The following is an 18146-nucleotide window of genomic DNA, read 5'->3' on the forward strand; positions in this document are numbered from 1 at the left end:
TTTTGCTTTCCGAGATAATGTTCTCGACTTCCACACATTTTTCAAGGCTCCCAAAATTTTCGCCCCCTCCCCCACCCTATGATCCACTTCCGCTTCCATGGTTCCATCCGCTGACAGATCCACTCCCAGATATCTAAAACACTTCACTTCCTCCAGTTTTTCTCCATTCAAACTCACCTCCCAATTGACTTGACCCTCACCCCTACTGTACCTAATAACCTTGCTCTTATTCACATTTACTCTCAACTTTCTTCTTCCACACACTTTACCAAACTCAGTCACCAGCTTCTGCAGTTTCTCACATGAATCAGCCACCAGCGCTGTATCATCAGCGAACAACAATTGACTCACTTCCCAAGCTCTCTCATCCCCAACAGACTTCATACTTGCCCCTCTTTCCAGGACTCTTGCATTTACCTCCCTTACAACCCCATCCATAGACAAATTAAACAACCATGGAGACATCACACACCCCTGCCGCAAACCTACATTCACTGAGAACCAATCACTTTCCTCTCTTCCTACACGTACACATGCCTTACATCCTCGATAAAAACTTTTCACTGCTTCTAACAACTTGCCTCCCACACCATATATTCTTAATACCTTCCACAGAGCATCTCTATCAACTCTATCATATGCCTTCTCCAGATCCATAAATGCTACATACAAATCCATTTGCTTTTCTAAGTATTTCTCACATACATTCTTCAAAGCAAACACCTGATCCACACATCCTCTACCACTTCTGAAACCGCACTGCTCTTCCCCAATCTGATGCTCTGTACATGCCTTCACCCTCTCAATCAATACCCTCCCATATAATTTACCAGGAATACTCAACAAACTTATACCTCTGTAATTTGAGCACTCACTCTTATCCCCTTTGCCTTTGTACAATGGCACTATGCACGCATTCCGCCAATCCTCAGGCACCTCACCATGAGTCATACATACATTAAATAACCTTACCAACCAGTCAACAATACAGTCACCCCCTTTCTTAATAAATTCCACTGCAATACCATCCAAACCTGCTGCCTTGCCGGCTTTCATCTTCCGCAAAGCTTTTACTACCTCTTCTCTGTTTACCAAATCATTTTCCCTAACCCTCTCACTTTGCACACCACCTCGACCAAAACACCCTATATCTGCCACTCTGTCATCAGACACATTCAACAAACCTTCAAAATACTCATTCCATCTCCTTCTCACATCACCGCTACTTGTTATCACCTCCCCATTTACGCCCTTCACTGAAGTTCCCATTTGCTCCCTTGTCTTACGCACCCTATTTACCTCCTTCCAGAACATCTTTTTATTCTCCCTAAAATTTACTGATAGTCTCTCACCCCAACTCTCATTTGCCCTTTTTTTCACCTCTTGCACCTTTCTCTTGACCTCCTGTCTCTTTCTTTTATACTTCTCCCACTCAATTGCATTTTTTTCCTGCAAAAATCGTCCAAATGCCTCTCTCTTCTCTTTCACTAATACTCTTACTTCTTCATCCCACCACTCACTACCCTTTCTAAACAGCCCACCTCCCACTCTTCTCATGCCACAAGCATCTTTTGCGCAATCCATCACTGATTCCCTAAATACATCCCATTCCTCCCCGACTCCCCTTACTTCCATTGTTCTCACCTTTTTCCATTCTGTACACAGTCTCTCCTGGTACTTCCCCACACAGGTCTCCTTCCCAAGCTCACTTACTCTCACCACCTTCTTCACCCCAACATTCACTCCTCTTTTCTGAAAACCCATACTAATCTTCACCTTAGCCTCCACAAGATGATATATATATATATTATTTTTTTTTTTTATTATACTTTGTTGCTGTCTCCCGCGTTTGCGAGGTAGCGCAAGGAAACAGACGAAAGAAATGGCCCAACCCCCCCCCATACACATGTATATACATAGGTCCACACACGCAAATATACATACCTACACAGCTTTCCATGGTTTACCCCAGACGCTTCACATGCCTTGATTCAATCCACTGACAGCACGTCAACCCCGGTATACCACATCGCTCCAATTCACTCTATTCCTTGCCCTCCTTTCACCCTCCTGCATGTTCAGGCCCCGATCACACAAAATCTTTTTCACTCCATCTTTCCACCTCCAATTTGGTCTCCCTCTTCTCCTCGTTCCCTCCACCTCCGACACATATATCCTCTTGGTCAATCTTTCCTCACTCATTCTCTCCATGTGCCCAAACCACTTCAAAACACCCTCTTCTGCTCTCTCAACCACACACTTATTATTTCCACACATCTCTCTTACCCTTACGTTACTCACTCGATCAAACCACCTCACACCACACATTGTCCTCAAACATCTCATTTCCAGCACCTCCATCCTCCTGCGCACAACTCTATCCATAGCCCATGCCTCGCAACCATACAACATTGTTGGAACCACTATTCCTTCAAACATACCCATTTTTGCTTTCCGAGATAATGTTCTCGACTTCCACACATTCTTCAAGGCCCCCAGAATTTTCGCCCCCTCCCCCACCCTATGATCCACTTCCGCTTCCATGGTTCCATCCGCTGCCAGATCCACTCCCAGATATCTAAAACACTTCACTTCCTCCAGTTTTTCTCCATTCAAACTCACCTCCCAATTGACTTGACCCTCAACCCTACTGTACCTAATAACCTTGCTCTTATTCACATTTACTCTTAACTTTCTTCTTCCACACACTTTACCAAACTCAGTCACCAGCTTCTGCAGTTTCTCACATGAATCAGCCACCAGCGCTGTATCATCAGCGAACAACAACTGACTCACTTCCCAAGCTCTCTCATCCCCAACAGACTTCATACTTGCCCCTCTTTCCAGGACTCTTGCATTTACCTCCCTAACAACCCCATCCATAAACAAATTAAACAACCATGGAGACATCACACACCCCTGCCGCAAACCTACATTCACTGAGAACCAATCACTTTCCTCTCTTCCTACACGTACACATGCCTTACATCCTCGATAAAAACTTTTCACTGCTTCTGACAACTTGCCTCCCACACCATATATTCTTAATACCTTCCACAGAGCATCTCTATCAACTCTATCATATGCCTTCTCCAGATCCATAAATGCTACATACAAATCCATTTGCTTTTCTAAGTATTTCTCACATACATTCTTCAAAGCAAACACCTGATCCACACATCCTCTACCACTTCTGAAACCACACTGCTTTTCCCTGATCTGATGCTCTGTACATGCCTTCACCCTCTCAATCAATACCCTCCCATATAATTTACCAGGAATACTCAACAAACTTATACCTCTGTAATTTGAGCACTCACTCTTATCCCCTTTGCCTTTGTACAATGGCACTATGCACGCATTCCGCCAATCCTCAGGCACCTCACCATGATTCATACATACATTAAATAACCTTACCAACCAGTCAACAATACAGTCACCCCCTTTTTTAATAAATTCCACTGCAATACCATCCAAACCTGCTGCCTTGCTGGCTTTCATCTTCCGCAAAGCTTTCACTACCTCTTCTCTGTTTACCAAATCATTTTCCCTAACCCTCTCACTTTGCACACCACCTCGACCAAAACACCCTATATCTGCCACTCTATCATCAAACACATTCAACAAACCTTCAAAATACTCACTCCATCTCCTTCTCACATCACCACTACTTGTTATCACCTCCCCATTTGATCCCTTCACTGAAGTTCCCATTTGCTCCCTTGTCTTACGCACTTTATTTACCTCCTTCCAGAACATCTTTTTATTCTCTCTAAAATTTAATGATACTCTCTCACCCCAACTCTCATTTGCCCTTTTTTTCACCTCTTGCACCTTTCTCTTGACCTCCTGTCTCTTTCTTTTATACATCTCCCACTCAATTGCATTTTTTCCCTGCAAAAATCGTCCAAATGCCTCTCTCTTCTCTTTCACTAATACTCTTACTTCTTCATCCCACCACTCACTCCCCTTTCTAATCAACCCACCTCCCACTCTTCTCATGCCACAAGCATCTTTTGCGCAATCCATCACTGATTCCCTAAATACATCCCATTCCTCCCCCACTCCCCTTACTTCCATTGTCCTCACCTTTTTCCATTCTGTACTCAGTCTCTCCTGGTACTTCCTCACACAGGTCTCCTTCCCAAGCTCACTTACTCTCACCACCCTCTTCACCCCAACATTCACTCTTCTTTTCTGAAAACCCATACAAATCTTCACCTTAGCCTCCACAAGATGATGATCAGACATCCCTCCAGTTGCACCTCTCAGCACATTAACATCCAAAAGTCTCTCTTTCGCACGCCTGTCAATTAACACGTAATCCAATAACGCTCTCTGGCCATCTCTCCTACTTACATAAGTATACTTATGTATATCTCGCTTTTTAAACCAGGTATTCCCAATCATCAGTCCTTTTTCAGCACATAAATCTACAAGCTCTTCACCATTTCCATTTACAACACTGAACACCCCATGTATACCAATTATTCCCTCAACTGCCACATTACTCACCTTTGCATTCAAATCACCCATCACTATAACCCGGTCTCGTGGATCAAAACCACTAACACACTCATTCAGCTGCTCCCAAAACACTTGCCTCTCATGATCTTTCTTCTCATGCCCAGGTGCATATGCACCAATAATCACCCACCTCTCTCCATCAACTTTCAGTTTTACCCATATTAATCGAGAATTTACTTTCTTACATTCTATCACATACTCCCACATCTCCTGTTTCAGGAGTATTGCTACTCCTTCCCTTGCTCTTGTCCTCTCACTAACCCCTGACTTTACTCCCCAGACATTCCCAAACCACTCTTCCCCTTTACCCTTGAGCTTCGTTTCACTCAGAGCCAAAACATCCAGGTTCCTTTCCTTAAACATACTACCTATCTCTCCTTTTTTCATATCTTGGTTACATCCACACACATTTAGGCACCCCACTCTGAGCCTTCGAGGAGGATGAGCACTCCCCGCGTGACTCCTTCTTCTGTTTCCCATATATATATATATATATATATATATATATATATATATATATATATATATATATATATATATATGCAATACAATATTTATACTCATAAATCACTTTTTTTTAAGTAACGTAAGGGTAAGAGAGATGTGTGGAAATAAAAAGAGCGTGGTTGAGAGAGCAGAGGAGGGTGTTTTGAAGTGGTTTGGGCACATGGAGAGAATGAGTGAGGAAAGATTGACCAAGAGGATATATGTGTCAGAGGTGGAGGGAACGAGGAGAAGTGGGAGACCAAATTGGAGGTGGAAAGATGGAGTGAAAAAGATTTTGAGTGATCGGGGCCTGAACATGCAGGAGGGTGAAAGGAGGGCAAGGAATAGAGTGAATTGGATCGATGTGGTATACCGGGGTTGATGTGCTGTCAGTGGATTGAATCAGGGCATGTGAAGCGTCTGGGGTAAACCATGGAAAGCTGTGTAGGTATGTATATTTGCATGTGTGGACGTGTATGTATATACATGTGTATGGGGGTGGGTTGGGCCATTTCTTTCGTCTGTTTCCTTGCGCTACCTCGCAAACGCGGGAGACAGCGTCAAAGCAAAAAAGAAAAAAAAAAATTAATTATCTGTTATTGGATTATCGCTTTATTGTCCATCTCTTCATATAGATAATGTACTTGCAGTGATTATGATTGAATGCTGAATGGGAGTCTGAGGAAGGAGAGGTTTTCCAACCCGATATGCCTGATCCCTTGCCTAAATGGCCTCAGAATTGGAGTATTTTAAACATGGATTGGTGGAAGTGGTCATCTTGGAGGAAGAGGGGATGAGTGCTCATTTTCCTGTCACAATTAGCTCTGCTGTGCCTTTGATGGAGATAGAAACATTATCGCATGAGTCATATCTTCCTAAGGAAAGTCAGAAAAGGATTTTAGTCAGTTATTCCGGTCAGCTTTTTTGAGGTACCAATATATATATATATATATTCAGAAGGTGCTGCCATTAGAATAGATACATTAATGTGTGTGGTCAGATGAACCATTTGGGGATGAGGTTTTGTAGCTAGAGCCTAAAGGATTAGAGGTACAAAAGCAGATCCAGAATATTGGGAGAGTGGTCACAGCAGGCAGCAATATGGATCAGATTGATGATTATAATTTGCTCCTGGTCTTCGAATGAATCCCATCTGCTTCAAAGTTCTTGTACCTAAAATTTAGCTACCTTTCCCCTTTGAATGAACCCCATCTTTTAAGCTCTAGTTCTGGCCAAAATTAAAATTTTTCAGGTTAAAGGACTGTATATTATTTTGAAGCCAAAAATTTTCATGCGTTGAAAAATAAAAGTTGATTTTACGTTTTTTTTAGATATGTTGTTTCAGCTGGTAATGTTATTTTTTCTAAGATTAACCAACCAAATCTTACCTAACTTGGACTTGTGATAGAGCCACATAGCATTGAAAAATAAAAGTTGATTTTACGTTTTTTTTAGATATGTTGTTTCAGCTGGTAATGTTATTTTTTTCTAAGATTAACCAACCAAATCTTACCTAACTTGGACATGTGATAGAGCCACATATCCTGGTTAGGAGATGAGAGTTGCCAATAGAAATTGACAACTTGTGGTGTAGTAAGAACAAATAACAACAATACAAATGAAGGGCAGGACATGTGCCAAATTGTATCACATTCAAATGATTCTGTCATATGTCTAGGTTATGTTTGGTTGATTTTAAAAATCTCTTAACATTACTTGCTGAAAGAATATACCACAAAACCCTACAGTTAACCTTTTTTTCCACCATGAAAGTGTTTGATTTCATCTTGATGTCTATCTTCATAAAGTTTGTATTTTGACTGGAACCAGACCATTGAAAAAGAATGGGTTCCAGCCAGATATAATTGGCCAGAACAAAGTTTCATCCCACCTCTAGTCTCTCTCCTCATGAACATTGACCTCACTGTCACAAGACTTCTCCAGACCTGTAAATGCTTTTGAGAAATCTGTGTATTTCTCCAAGTATTTCTTACACACAATTTTCAAAGCAAAGACATTTTTCACACATCCTCTACTGCTTCTGAAACCACACTGCTTGTCCCTAGTTTTATGCTTTGTGCATGCCACCCCTTCTCACTCACCACTCTCATACAACTTACCAGGTATACTCAACAGACTCATACCTTTATAATTCAAGCATTCACTTTTGTTCCCCTTGCCTTTATGCATTCTTCCAGTCCTCAAGTGCCTCACATTGGGCTATTTATAAATTTAAGGTCATGCTTGACCTGTCATTATCACTGTCACCCCTTCTTGAGAAATTCAGTGGCCATCCCATCCACTCTGCTTTGTTACACTTCATCCTACATAAGTGTTTCACCATTTCTCTTTTCACCCAATAATTTTTGAAGATTTTGTTGTTATGCATACCTCCCTATCCCAAACACTCCTCATCTGCCAGTCTATCATGTAACATATTGAGCAGTTCTTCATAATACTTGCTTTACCTCCTCTGTATGTCTTCTTTGCCTGATACCACTTATCCATCTGCTCCCTACACTGATAGTTTTATTTTCTCTTGTTCTCATCACACCATACACTTCCTACCAAAATATTTCTTATTCATTCTGAACTCCGCTGATACTTTCTCACCCCATCTCCAATTTATCGTTTTCAGCTCTTGCGCCCTCCTTTTGGTGTACAGTTTTCTCATGTACAGCTTCCAGTCCCTGTAGGTATTGCTCATGCTCTTCTCTTTTACCTGTTACGAGCCACTGAACTTCCCCATTTGAACACTCACGTCCATTATCTATCTGTCTATATCTCTGATGCCCATTCCCTGTGGGAATTCCTTCAAAGGGGTTGCCACAGCAAAAGAGTATCTATAGCTGGTGAACTCCATTGCTGCTTCTTAACCTTTACTGCCTCACCCTTAATAGGCCACTCTTGTAAAGTGTTTCCTAAGGCTCTGAATGTTCATACTGACTGCTTTTACCTAATGAGTCAACCTAATGATTCTTCCTAATGCTCCAACCTACTACTTCTGCCTTAATGATCCTGCCTAATGTTCCAACCTAATTTTTCTACTTAATCCTTTTGGCTGATGTTTCTCAATAGTAATGTTTCTTACCACATCGCTATTTCCCACCTTAACAAGATAGCGCCAAGAAGAGAAAACTGAACCATAAATGATAAATCCTCACTTGCTTCCTTCTTCTGTTCCCTCTTTTGGAATGCAGTTGTAAGGGAGCTTATTTCCTTTCCTTCCAACACCCTCCCATCACTGCCCTTCCTAGTTGCCTTGTATGACATGAAGGAAATATGTTTATAGTTTTTCCTTACCTATCTGCAGGGGTAAATAATAATGATAATGGTAGTAATAACAGTATGATAATAAAGTGTGTGAAAGAAAAACATTAAAAATAAATGTGGATAAGAGTAAGGTTATAGATTCAGTAGGGTTGAGGAATAAGTTAATTAGGAGGTAAATTTGAATAGAGAAAAACTAGAGGAAGTAAAGTGTCATAGATATCTGGGAGTGAACCTAGCAGTGAATGGAACCATGGAAGTGGAAGTGAGTCACAGGGTGGGGGAGGGGGCAAAGGTTCTGGGAGTGTTGAAGAATGTGTAAAAAGCAAAAATGTTATCTCAAAAAGCAAAAATGGGTATGTTTGAAGGAGTAGTGCTTCCAACTATGTTATATGGTTGTGAGGCATGGGTTATAGATAGGGTTGTGTGGAGGAGGGTGGATGTGTTGGAAATGAAATGTTTGAGGACAATATGTGGTGTGAGGTGGTTTGATCGAGTAAGTAATGAAAGGGTAAGAGAGATGTGTGGTGACAAAAAGTGTGGTTGAGAGAGCAGAAGAGGGTGTGTTGAAATGGTTTGGACACATGGAGAGAATGAGTGAAGAAAGATTGACAGAGGATATATGTGTCAGAGATGGAGGGAAGAAGAGAAGTGGGGGACCAAATTGGAGGTGGAAGGATTTAGTGAAAAAGATTTTGAGCGATCAGGACCTGAACATACAAGAGGGTGAAAGGCATGCAAGGAATAGAGTGAATTGGAACAATGTGGAATACTGGGGTCAATGTGCTGTCACTGGATTGAACCAGGACATATGAAGCATCTGGGGTAAACCATGGAAAGGTGTGTGGGCCCTGGACGTAAAAAGGGAGCATTCGGTGCATTACACAAGACATCTGGAGACTGAGTGTGAATGAATGTGGCCTTTTTTGTCTTTTCCTGGTGCTGCCTTGCTGGGGGGGGATGCTATTTCATGTGTGGCGGGGTGGCAACGGGAATGGATGAAGGCAGCAATTATGAACATGTACATGTGTATATATATGTGTATATGTCTGCGTATGTATGTGTATATATATGTTGAAATGTGTATGTATGTATATGTGCGTGTATGGGCGTTTATGTATATATGTGTGTGTGTGGGTTGGTTGGGCCACTCCTTGTCTGTTTCCTCGCGCTACCTCTGATGTGGGAGATGGCGATTAATTATAATAAAAATAGATAAAATAATGATAATAATACTGGGGTCGATGTGCTGTCAGTGGATTGAACCAGGGCATGTGAAGCATCTGTGGTAAACCATGGAAAGTATTGTGGGGCCTAAATGTGGAAAGGGAGCTGTGGTTTTGGTGCATTACACATGACAGCTAGAGTCTGAGTGTGGACGAATGTGGCCTTTGTTGTTCTTTCCTAGCACTACCTCATGCGCATGCTGGGTGAGGGGGTATCATTTCATGTTTGGCGGGGTGGTGGTGGGAATGGATGAAGGCAGCATATATGAATATGTGCATGTATCTATATGTATATGTCTGTGTAAGTATATGTATGTATATGTTGAAATGAATAGGTATGTATATGTGCGTGTGTTGGCGTTTATGTATATACATGTGTATATGGGTGGGTTGGGCCATTCTTTCGTCTGTTTCCTTGTGCTACCTCGCTAATGCGGGAGACAGCGACAAAGTATAATAAAATAGATAAAATAGATAATGATAATAATAGGGGAGAAAGAATGATTCCCAGATATTCCCCACATGTCGTAGAAGGCAATTGAAGGGGATGGGAGCAGGGGGCTGGACACCCCCTCCTCCTTGTATTTAAATATTTAAAAAGAGAAACAGAGGAATGAGTCAAGCGGGGAGTGCTCATCCTCCTTGAAGGCTCAGATATGGGTGTCTGAATGTGTGTGGATGTAATCAAGATGAGGAAAAAGGAGAGATGGGTTGTATGCTTGAGGAAGGAAACCTGGATGTTCTGGCTCTGAGTGAAACGAAGCTCAAGGATAAGGGGAAGAGTGGTTTGGGAAAGTCTTGGGAGTAAAGTCATGGGTTGGCGAGAGGACAAGAGCCCAGGAAGGAGTAGCACTACTCCTGAAGCAGGAGTTTTGGGAGTATGTAATTGAGTGTAAAAAAGTAAATTCTGGATTGTTTTGGGTAAAACTGAAAGTGGATGGAGAGTGATGGGTGATTATTGGTGCCTATGCACCTGGTCACGAGAGGAAAGATCATGAGAGGCAAATGTTTTGGTAGCAGTGGAGTGAGTGTATTAGCAGCTTTGATGCACGAGACTGGGTTATTGTGATGGGCGATTTAAATGAGAAGATGAGTAATGTGGCAGTGTACATGGGGTGTTGAGTGTTGTAAATGGAAATGATGAAAAAGCTTGTGGATTTGTGTGCTGAAAAAAGACTGGCGATTAGGAATACCAGGTTTAAAAAGAGAGATAGACATAGTATACATATGTGAGTAGGAGAGATGGTCAAAGGGCATTATTGAAGTACGTGTTAATTGATTGGCATGTAAAAGAGAGACTTTTGGATGTTGATGTGCTGAGAGGGGCAGCTGGAGGGATTTCTGATAATATCTTGTGGAGGTGAAGGTGAAGATTTGTAGAGGCTTTTAGAAAATAAGAGAGAATGTTGGGAAGAAGAGAGTGGTGAGAGTAAGTGAGCTTGGAAAGGAGACTTGTGTGAGGAAGTATCAGGAGAGATTGAGTGTAGAATGGCAAAAGGGGAGAGCAAATGCTGTGTGGGGAGTGGGAGAGGAATGAGATCTATTTAGGAAAGCAGTGATGGCTTGTGCAAAAGATGCATGTTGTATGAGAAAGGTGAGAGTTGGGCAGATTAGAAAGGGTAGTGAGTGGAGGGAGGTGGGATGTAGAAGTAAGATTGATAATGAAAGAGAAAGAGAGGCGTTTGGATGATGTTTGCAGGGAATTAGTGCAAATGACTAGGAGATGCATAAAAGAAAGCAGCAAGAGGTCAAGAGAAAGGTGCAAGAGTCGAAAAAGAGGGCAAATGAGAGTTAGGGTGAGGGGGTATCATTAAATTTTTGGAGAATAAAATGATGTTTTGGAAGGAGGTAAATAGCGTGCATAAGACAATAGAACAAATGGGAACATTGGTGAAGGGGGCAAGTTGGGAAGTGATAACAGATAGTAATGGAGTGAGAAGGAGATGGAGTGAGTATTTTGAAGATTCTTTGAATATGTCTCATGATAGAGTGGCAGATATAGGGTGTTTTGGTCGGGGTGGTGTACAAAGTGAAAGGGTTAGGGAGAATGATTTGGTGAAGTGAGAAGAGGTAGTGAAAACTTTGTGGGAGGTGAAATCCGGTGAGGCGGCAGGTTTGGATAGTATTGCAGTGAAATTTATTAAAACAGGGTGGCTTTGTTGTTGATAGGTTGATGAGGATATTCAGTGTATGTATGGATCATGATGAAGTGCCTGAGGATTGGCAGAATGCATGCATAGTGCCATTGTACAAAGACAAAGGGGATAAAGGTGAATGTTCAAATTATAGGGGCAAAAATTTGTTGGGTATTCCTAGGAAATTATATGGGAGGGTATTGATTGAGAGGGTGAAGGCTTGTACAGAGCATCAGATTGAGGAAGAGCAGTGTGGTTTCAGAGGTGGTAGAGGATCAGTTATGTGAGAAAATCTTAGAAAAACAAATGGATTTGTATGTAGTATTTGTGGATCTGGAGAAGGCATATGATAGGGTTGATAGAGATGCTTTGTGGAAGGTTTTAAGAGTATATGGTGTGGGAGGTAAGTTGCTAGAAGCAGTGAAAAGTTTTTACCAAGGATGTAAGGCATGTGTACGAGTTGTAAGAGAGTGATTAGTTCCTGGTGAATGTTGGTCTGTGGCAGGGGTGTCTGATGTCCCCATGGTTGTTTGATTTGCTTATGGATGGGGTGGTTAGGGAGGTAATTGCAGGAGTTTTAGAGAATGGGGCAAGTATGCAGTCTGTTGTAGATGAGAGGGACTGGGGAAGTGAGTCAGTTGTTGTTTGCTGGTGATACAACTCTAGTGGCTGATATATATGAGAAACTGCAGAGGTTGGTGACTGGTTTGGAAAAGTGTGTGAAAGAAGAAAGCTGAGAGTGAATGTGAATAAGAGCAAGGTTATTAGGTTCAGTGGGGTTGAGGGACAAGTTGATTAGGATGTAATTTTGAATGGATAAGAATTAGAGGAAGTGAAGTGTTTAAGATATCTGGAAGTGGACTTAGCAGTGGAAGTTACCATGGAAGCGGAAGTGAGTCACTGGGTGGGGGAGGGGGCAAAAGTTCTGGGAGCGATGAAGAATGTGTGTAAGGAGAGAACGTATCTTTTAAAACAAAAATGGGTTTGTTTGAAGGAACAGTAGTTCCAACAATGTTAAATGGTTGTGAGGCATGGGCCATAGATAGGGTTGTACAGAGGAGGGTGGATGTGTTGGAAAGGAGATGTTTGAGGACAATATGTGGTGTGAGGTGGTTTGATCAAGTAAGTAATGTAAGGGTAAGAGAGATGTGTGGAAATATAAAGAGTATGATTGAGAGAGCAGAAGGGGTGTTGAAATGGTTTGGACATATGGAGAGACTGAGGAAAGATTGACAAAAAGAGTATATTTGTCAGAGGTGGAGGGAACAAGGAGAAGCGGGGACCAAATTGGAGGTGGAAGGATGGAGTGAAAAAGATTTTGAGCAGTCATGGCCTGAACATACGGGAGAGTGAGAGGCATGCAAGGAATAGAGTGAATTGGAACGATGTGGTATACCAGGGTCGATGTGCTGTCAGTGGACTGAACCAGAGCATGTGAAGGTCTTTTGGGCCTGGATGTGGATAGGGAGCTGTGATTTCAGGTGCATTACACATGACAGCTAGGAGTGTGAATGAATGTGGCCATTTTGTCTGTATTCCTAGCACTACCTCACTGAAGCAGGGGATAGAGATGCTGTTTTCCTGTTGGGCGGGGTAGCAACAGGAATGGATGAAGGCAAGCTGGTATGAATATATACATGTGTATGTATGTAAGTAATGTTTGCGTATGTATATGTGCATATGTGAGCATGTATATATGTGTGTATATGAGTGGATGGGCCATTCTTTGTTTCCTGGTGCTACTTCACTATTGTGGGAAACAGTGATTATGTATAATGATGATAATGATAATGATAAGAATAATAATAATGATGATAATGATTGATAATAATAGTAATGATGATAATGAAAAGTATATTTTTTTCATATGTACCACCCATTTCCCACATTAGCAAGGTAGCATTCATGAACAGATGAGTGAGTCTTAGATGGAAAATTCCTCACTTGGCCCCCAACTCTGTTCTTTCTTTTGGAAAAGTAAAACTGGAGGGGAGGATTTCCATGGGAATACATGGGAAGTACTCTTTCTCCCCTATCCCAAGGATGATAGTAATAATAATGATAATGATAATAACATTGTTAAACATAATGTTTGTGTGCAAATATGTATATGTTTGTATGTATGTTTACTCTCTCTCTATCCATCACTACAAAATCAATTTTCCATAGGATATATTTAGCCGTTTGGAGCATCACCAACTGGAACCTAGTAAAAGAGTCTTGGAATCGTTAATGCTGTTATTGGGTCACCATGGGGATGTAGCAGGGGCTACCAACACTCTTAACATCATGAAACAGTGGAACATACCAGTCAGTGAAACCATCTTAAGTGCCCTTATTATGGCCCACGGTATTAGCAAGTGAGTTTATCTATTCAGTTTTTCTTTTGTCTTCTAATTTCAGATTTGTGGATGCTGATCTGGATCATTTTTTCCATTCATTACTTTACTAACTCTTTGAAACCTACACTTTTGTTTTGATTTAGAGATTCATGATGCATTCATCCATAATTTTATTGATAAGCATTTATCTACTTAAAAATGTCTTTTCTCTCATATCTGTGTGACCAACAGAGAAACATGAGAATTGTATAGAAATTGATCAAAGCCTCTTAATATGAGAAAATAAGTGCTCATGTAGTTCTTATTTTCTTGGAAGATTAAACATTTTTGTGACTTACAAAGCAAAATTTGAAAATCTCACTCATAAGAATAAAACTGTATATATTTGAAAATTTGAAAGGAGGCTTCATACACAGTAAGTTAATTTGCTTTGGAATGAAGATCTTTTACTAAATATATAAGATACCTAAAGAAGGAATTAAAAACACTGTGCATGTTTTGTTGTGGATGGTAGCAAACACTGGTTGCTAAATATAGGTGCTAACACTGTGCATGTTTTGCAGTGGATGGCAGCAAGCACTGGTTGCAGCCAGTGCATACCAGAACTATACATGTTTTGCCTTGGATGGTGGCAACTGTGTATCTGTGTATATCTCTCACACCTGTTCCCTTTGGGAACTCACATAAAGGAGGATGGCCATGGCAAAAGAGTGTCCACTTATCCCAGTCCCTACATGCCTCCCTCGACACTATTCCCCACATTCTTCCCCACTGTCTCTCCTTCCAGTACTCTTTCACCCTATTTACCCATGTCACAGGTGGTCTTCATTTCACACCAACCCCTTTACTTTTACTCTCATATACTCTCCTTGTAAGCTTGTCTTGCATTCTTTCTGTGTGTCAAAACTGTCTCAAAATATTACATTTCACCCCCTCTACCACTCAATAATCTCTGCCGTACCACATCTCTCATACATCCCCTCATTTCTTTCTTCATTCCATCTTTTCATATTCACAAGCTCTTAAATAACTTATTTCCACAGCCTGGATTCTTGATCTCTATGACTCATTCCATGTCCATGTTACAGCTCCATAGGTCAAGATTGGAAGGACCAAGTTGTTCCTTAATCCTTTCTTCAATTCCATACTTACACCTCCAACCTTCATTATGATTTTGAGTGATCGGCGCCTGAACATGCAGGATGGTGGAAAGCATGCATGGAATAGAGTGAATTGGAACGATGTGGTACACTGGGGTTGACTTGCTGTTATTGGACTGAACCAGGGCATATGAAACGTCCAGGGTAAACTGTGGAAAGGTCTGTGGGGCCTGGATGTGGATGGGGAGCTGTGGTCTTTTTGCATTACACATGACAGCTAAAGAATGAGTGTAAGTGGATGTGATATTTATTTCATTTATTTTATTATACTTAATTGCTGTTTTCTGCATCAGCCAGGTAGCGCCAGGAAGCAGACAAAGAATGGCCCATCCACTCATATACTTATATGCATAAATGCCCATACATGCACATATACATACATATACATATCAACATATACATACATGTACAAAGACATGTATATACACATGTACATATTCATACTTGCTTCCCTTCATCCATTCTTGGTACTACCCTGCCCCATAGGAAACAGCATCGCTAACCCCTGCTTCAGCAAGGTGGCACCAGGAAAACATACTAAAAAAGGCGACATTCTTTCACACTTAGTCTCTAGCTGTCATGTATATAGCACCGAAACCACAGCTCCCTATCCACATTCATGCCCCACAGACCTTTCCATGGTTTACCCCAGACGTTTCACATGCCCTGGTTCAGTCCAATGACAGCATGTCAACCCCGGTATGCCACATCGTTCCAGTTCACTCTATTCCTTGCAAGCCTCTCACCCTCTTGTATGTTCAGGCCCCAATCGCCCAATATCTTTTTCACTCCATCCTTCCATCGCCACTGACACATATATCCTCTCTTTCAATCTTTCCTCACTCATTCTCTCCATATGTCCAAACCATTTCAACACACCCTCTTCTGCTCTCTCAACTACTTGCTTTTTTTTTCTCACATCTCTCTCACCCTTTCATTACTTACTCGATCAAACCACCTCACACCACATATTGTCCTCAAACATTTAATTTCCAACACATCCACCTTCCTCTGTACAACCCTATTTATAGCCCATATCTCACAACCATGTAACATTGTTAGAACTACTATTCCTTCAAACATAGCCATTTTTGCTCTTTGAGATAACATTCTCTCCTTCCAAACATTCTTCAATCCTCCCAGAACCTTTGCCCCCTCACCCATCCTGTGACTCTACACCTCCATGGTTCCATTCACTGCTATATCCACTCCCAGATATCTACAACACTTCACTTCCTCCAGTTTTTCTCCATTCCTACTTGCATCCCAGTTAACTTGTCCCTCAATTCTACATTTACTCTCATCTTCTTTCACACATTTTTCCAAACTCAGTCACCAACTTCTGCAGTTTCTCACTTGAATCAGCCACCAGAGCAACAACTGACTCACTTCCCAGGCCCTCTCATCCACAACAGACTGCATACTCACCCCTCTCTCCAAACCTCTTATATTTACCTCCTTTACCACCCTATCCATAAACAAATTAAACAACCATAGGGACTCACACACCCCTGCCGCAGACTGACATTCACTGAGAACTAGTCACTCTCCTCTCTTCCTACTTGTTCACATGCCTTACATCCTTGGTAGAAACTTTTCACTGCTTCTAGCTGCTTACCTCCCACACCATATACTCTTAAATCCTTCATAAAGCATCTCTATCAACCCTCTCATATGCCTTCTCCAGATCCATAAATGCTACATACAAATCTATCTGTTTTTCTAAGTAATTTATCACACATTCTTCAAAGCACACTTCTGTTCCACACATTCTCTACCACTTCTGAAACAACACTGCTCCTCCCCAGTCTGACATTCTGTACATACTTTCACCCTCTCAGTCACTACCCTCCTATACAAGTTCCCAGGAATACTCAATAAACTTATGTCTCTGTAGTTTAAACACTCACCTTTCTCCCCTTTGCCTTTGTACAGAGGCACTATGCATGCATTCTGCCAGTCCTCAGGGACTTCACCATGATCCATACATACATTGAATATCTGTACCAACCAATCAACAACACAGTCGTATGCTCCTTTCTTAATGAATTCTACTGCATTACCATCCAAACCTGCTGCCTTGCTGGATTTCATCTGCAAAACTTTCATTACCTCTTCTCTCTTAACCAAACCATTCTCCCTGACCCTCTCACTTCACACACCACCCTGACCAAAAACATGCTCCATCTCCTCACTTCATCGCTACCTGTTACTACTTCCCCCCTTTCCCTCTTCACCGATGTTCCCCTTTGTTCTCTTGTCTTATGCACGTTATTTACCTCCTTACAGAACATCTTTTTATTGTCCCTAAAATTTGAGGATACTCTCTCACCCCAACTTTCATTTGCCCTTTTTTTCAACCTTTTTCAACACCTTCCTGTTGACCTCCTGTTGCTTTCTTTTATATGTCTCCAAGTCATTTGCACTCCTTCCTTTTAAGTATCATCCAAATGCCTCTATTTTCTCTTTCACTGACAACTTTACTTCTTCATCCCACCACTTCCTACCCTTTCTAATCTGCCCACCTCCCACCTTTCTCATGCCACATGCATCTTTTACGCAAGCCATCACTGCTTCCTTAAATACATTCCGTTCCTCACCCTTTCTCCTCATGTCATTTGCTCTCACATTTTGCCATTCTACACTCAATCTCTCCTGGTACTTTCTCACACAAGTCTCCTTTCTAAGCTCATTTACTCTTACCACTCTCTTCTCCCCAACATTCATTCTTCTTTTCTGAAAACCTCTACAAATCTTCACCTTTGCCTCCCACTTCTCCTTGTTCCCTCTACCTCTGACGTATATATCCTCTTTGTCAATCTTCCCTCACTCATTTTCTCTATATGACCAAACCATTTCAAGACACCCTCTTCTGCTCTCTCAACCACACTCTTTTTATAACCTCACATCTCTCTTACCCTTTCATTCCTTTCTCGATCAAACCACCTCACACCACCTCAAACATCTCATTTCCAACACATCCACCCTCCGTACAACACT

General features: G+C 41.5%; 1 protein-coding gene across 1 annotated transcript in view; it reads left to right on the forward strand.

Moving 5' to 3' along the window:
- LOC139765309 (uncharacterized) overlaps positions 1-14023 on the forward strand; it is a 135769-nt gene extending 121746 nt beyond the window's left edge. The window contains exon 4 of the mRNA XM_071692696.1: positions 13814-14023. Within this exon, the coding sequence (XP_071548797.1) occupies positions 13814-14008 (195 nt within the window). The 3' untranslated portion in view covers positions 14009-14023. The remainder of the gene's footprint in view (positions 1-13813) is intronic.
- The last annotated feature ends 4123 nt before the right edge of the window (positions 14024-18146 follow it).

Source organism: Panulirus ornatus, chromosome 54 (assembly GCF_036320965.1).
Source record: "Panulirus ornatus isolate Po-2019 chromosome 54, ASM3632096v1, whole genome shotgun sequence".
Classification (NCBI taxonomy): Eukaryota; Metazoa; Arthropoda; class Malacostraca; order Decapoda; family Palinuridae; genus Panulirus; species Panulirus ornatus.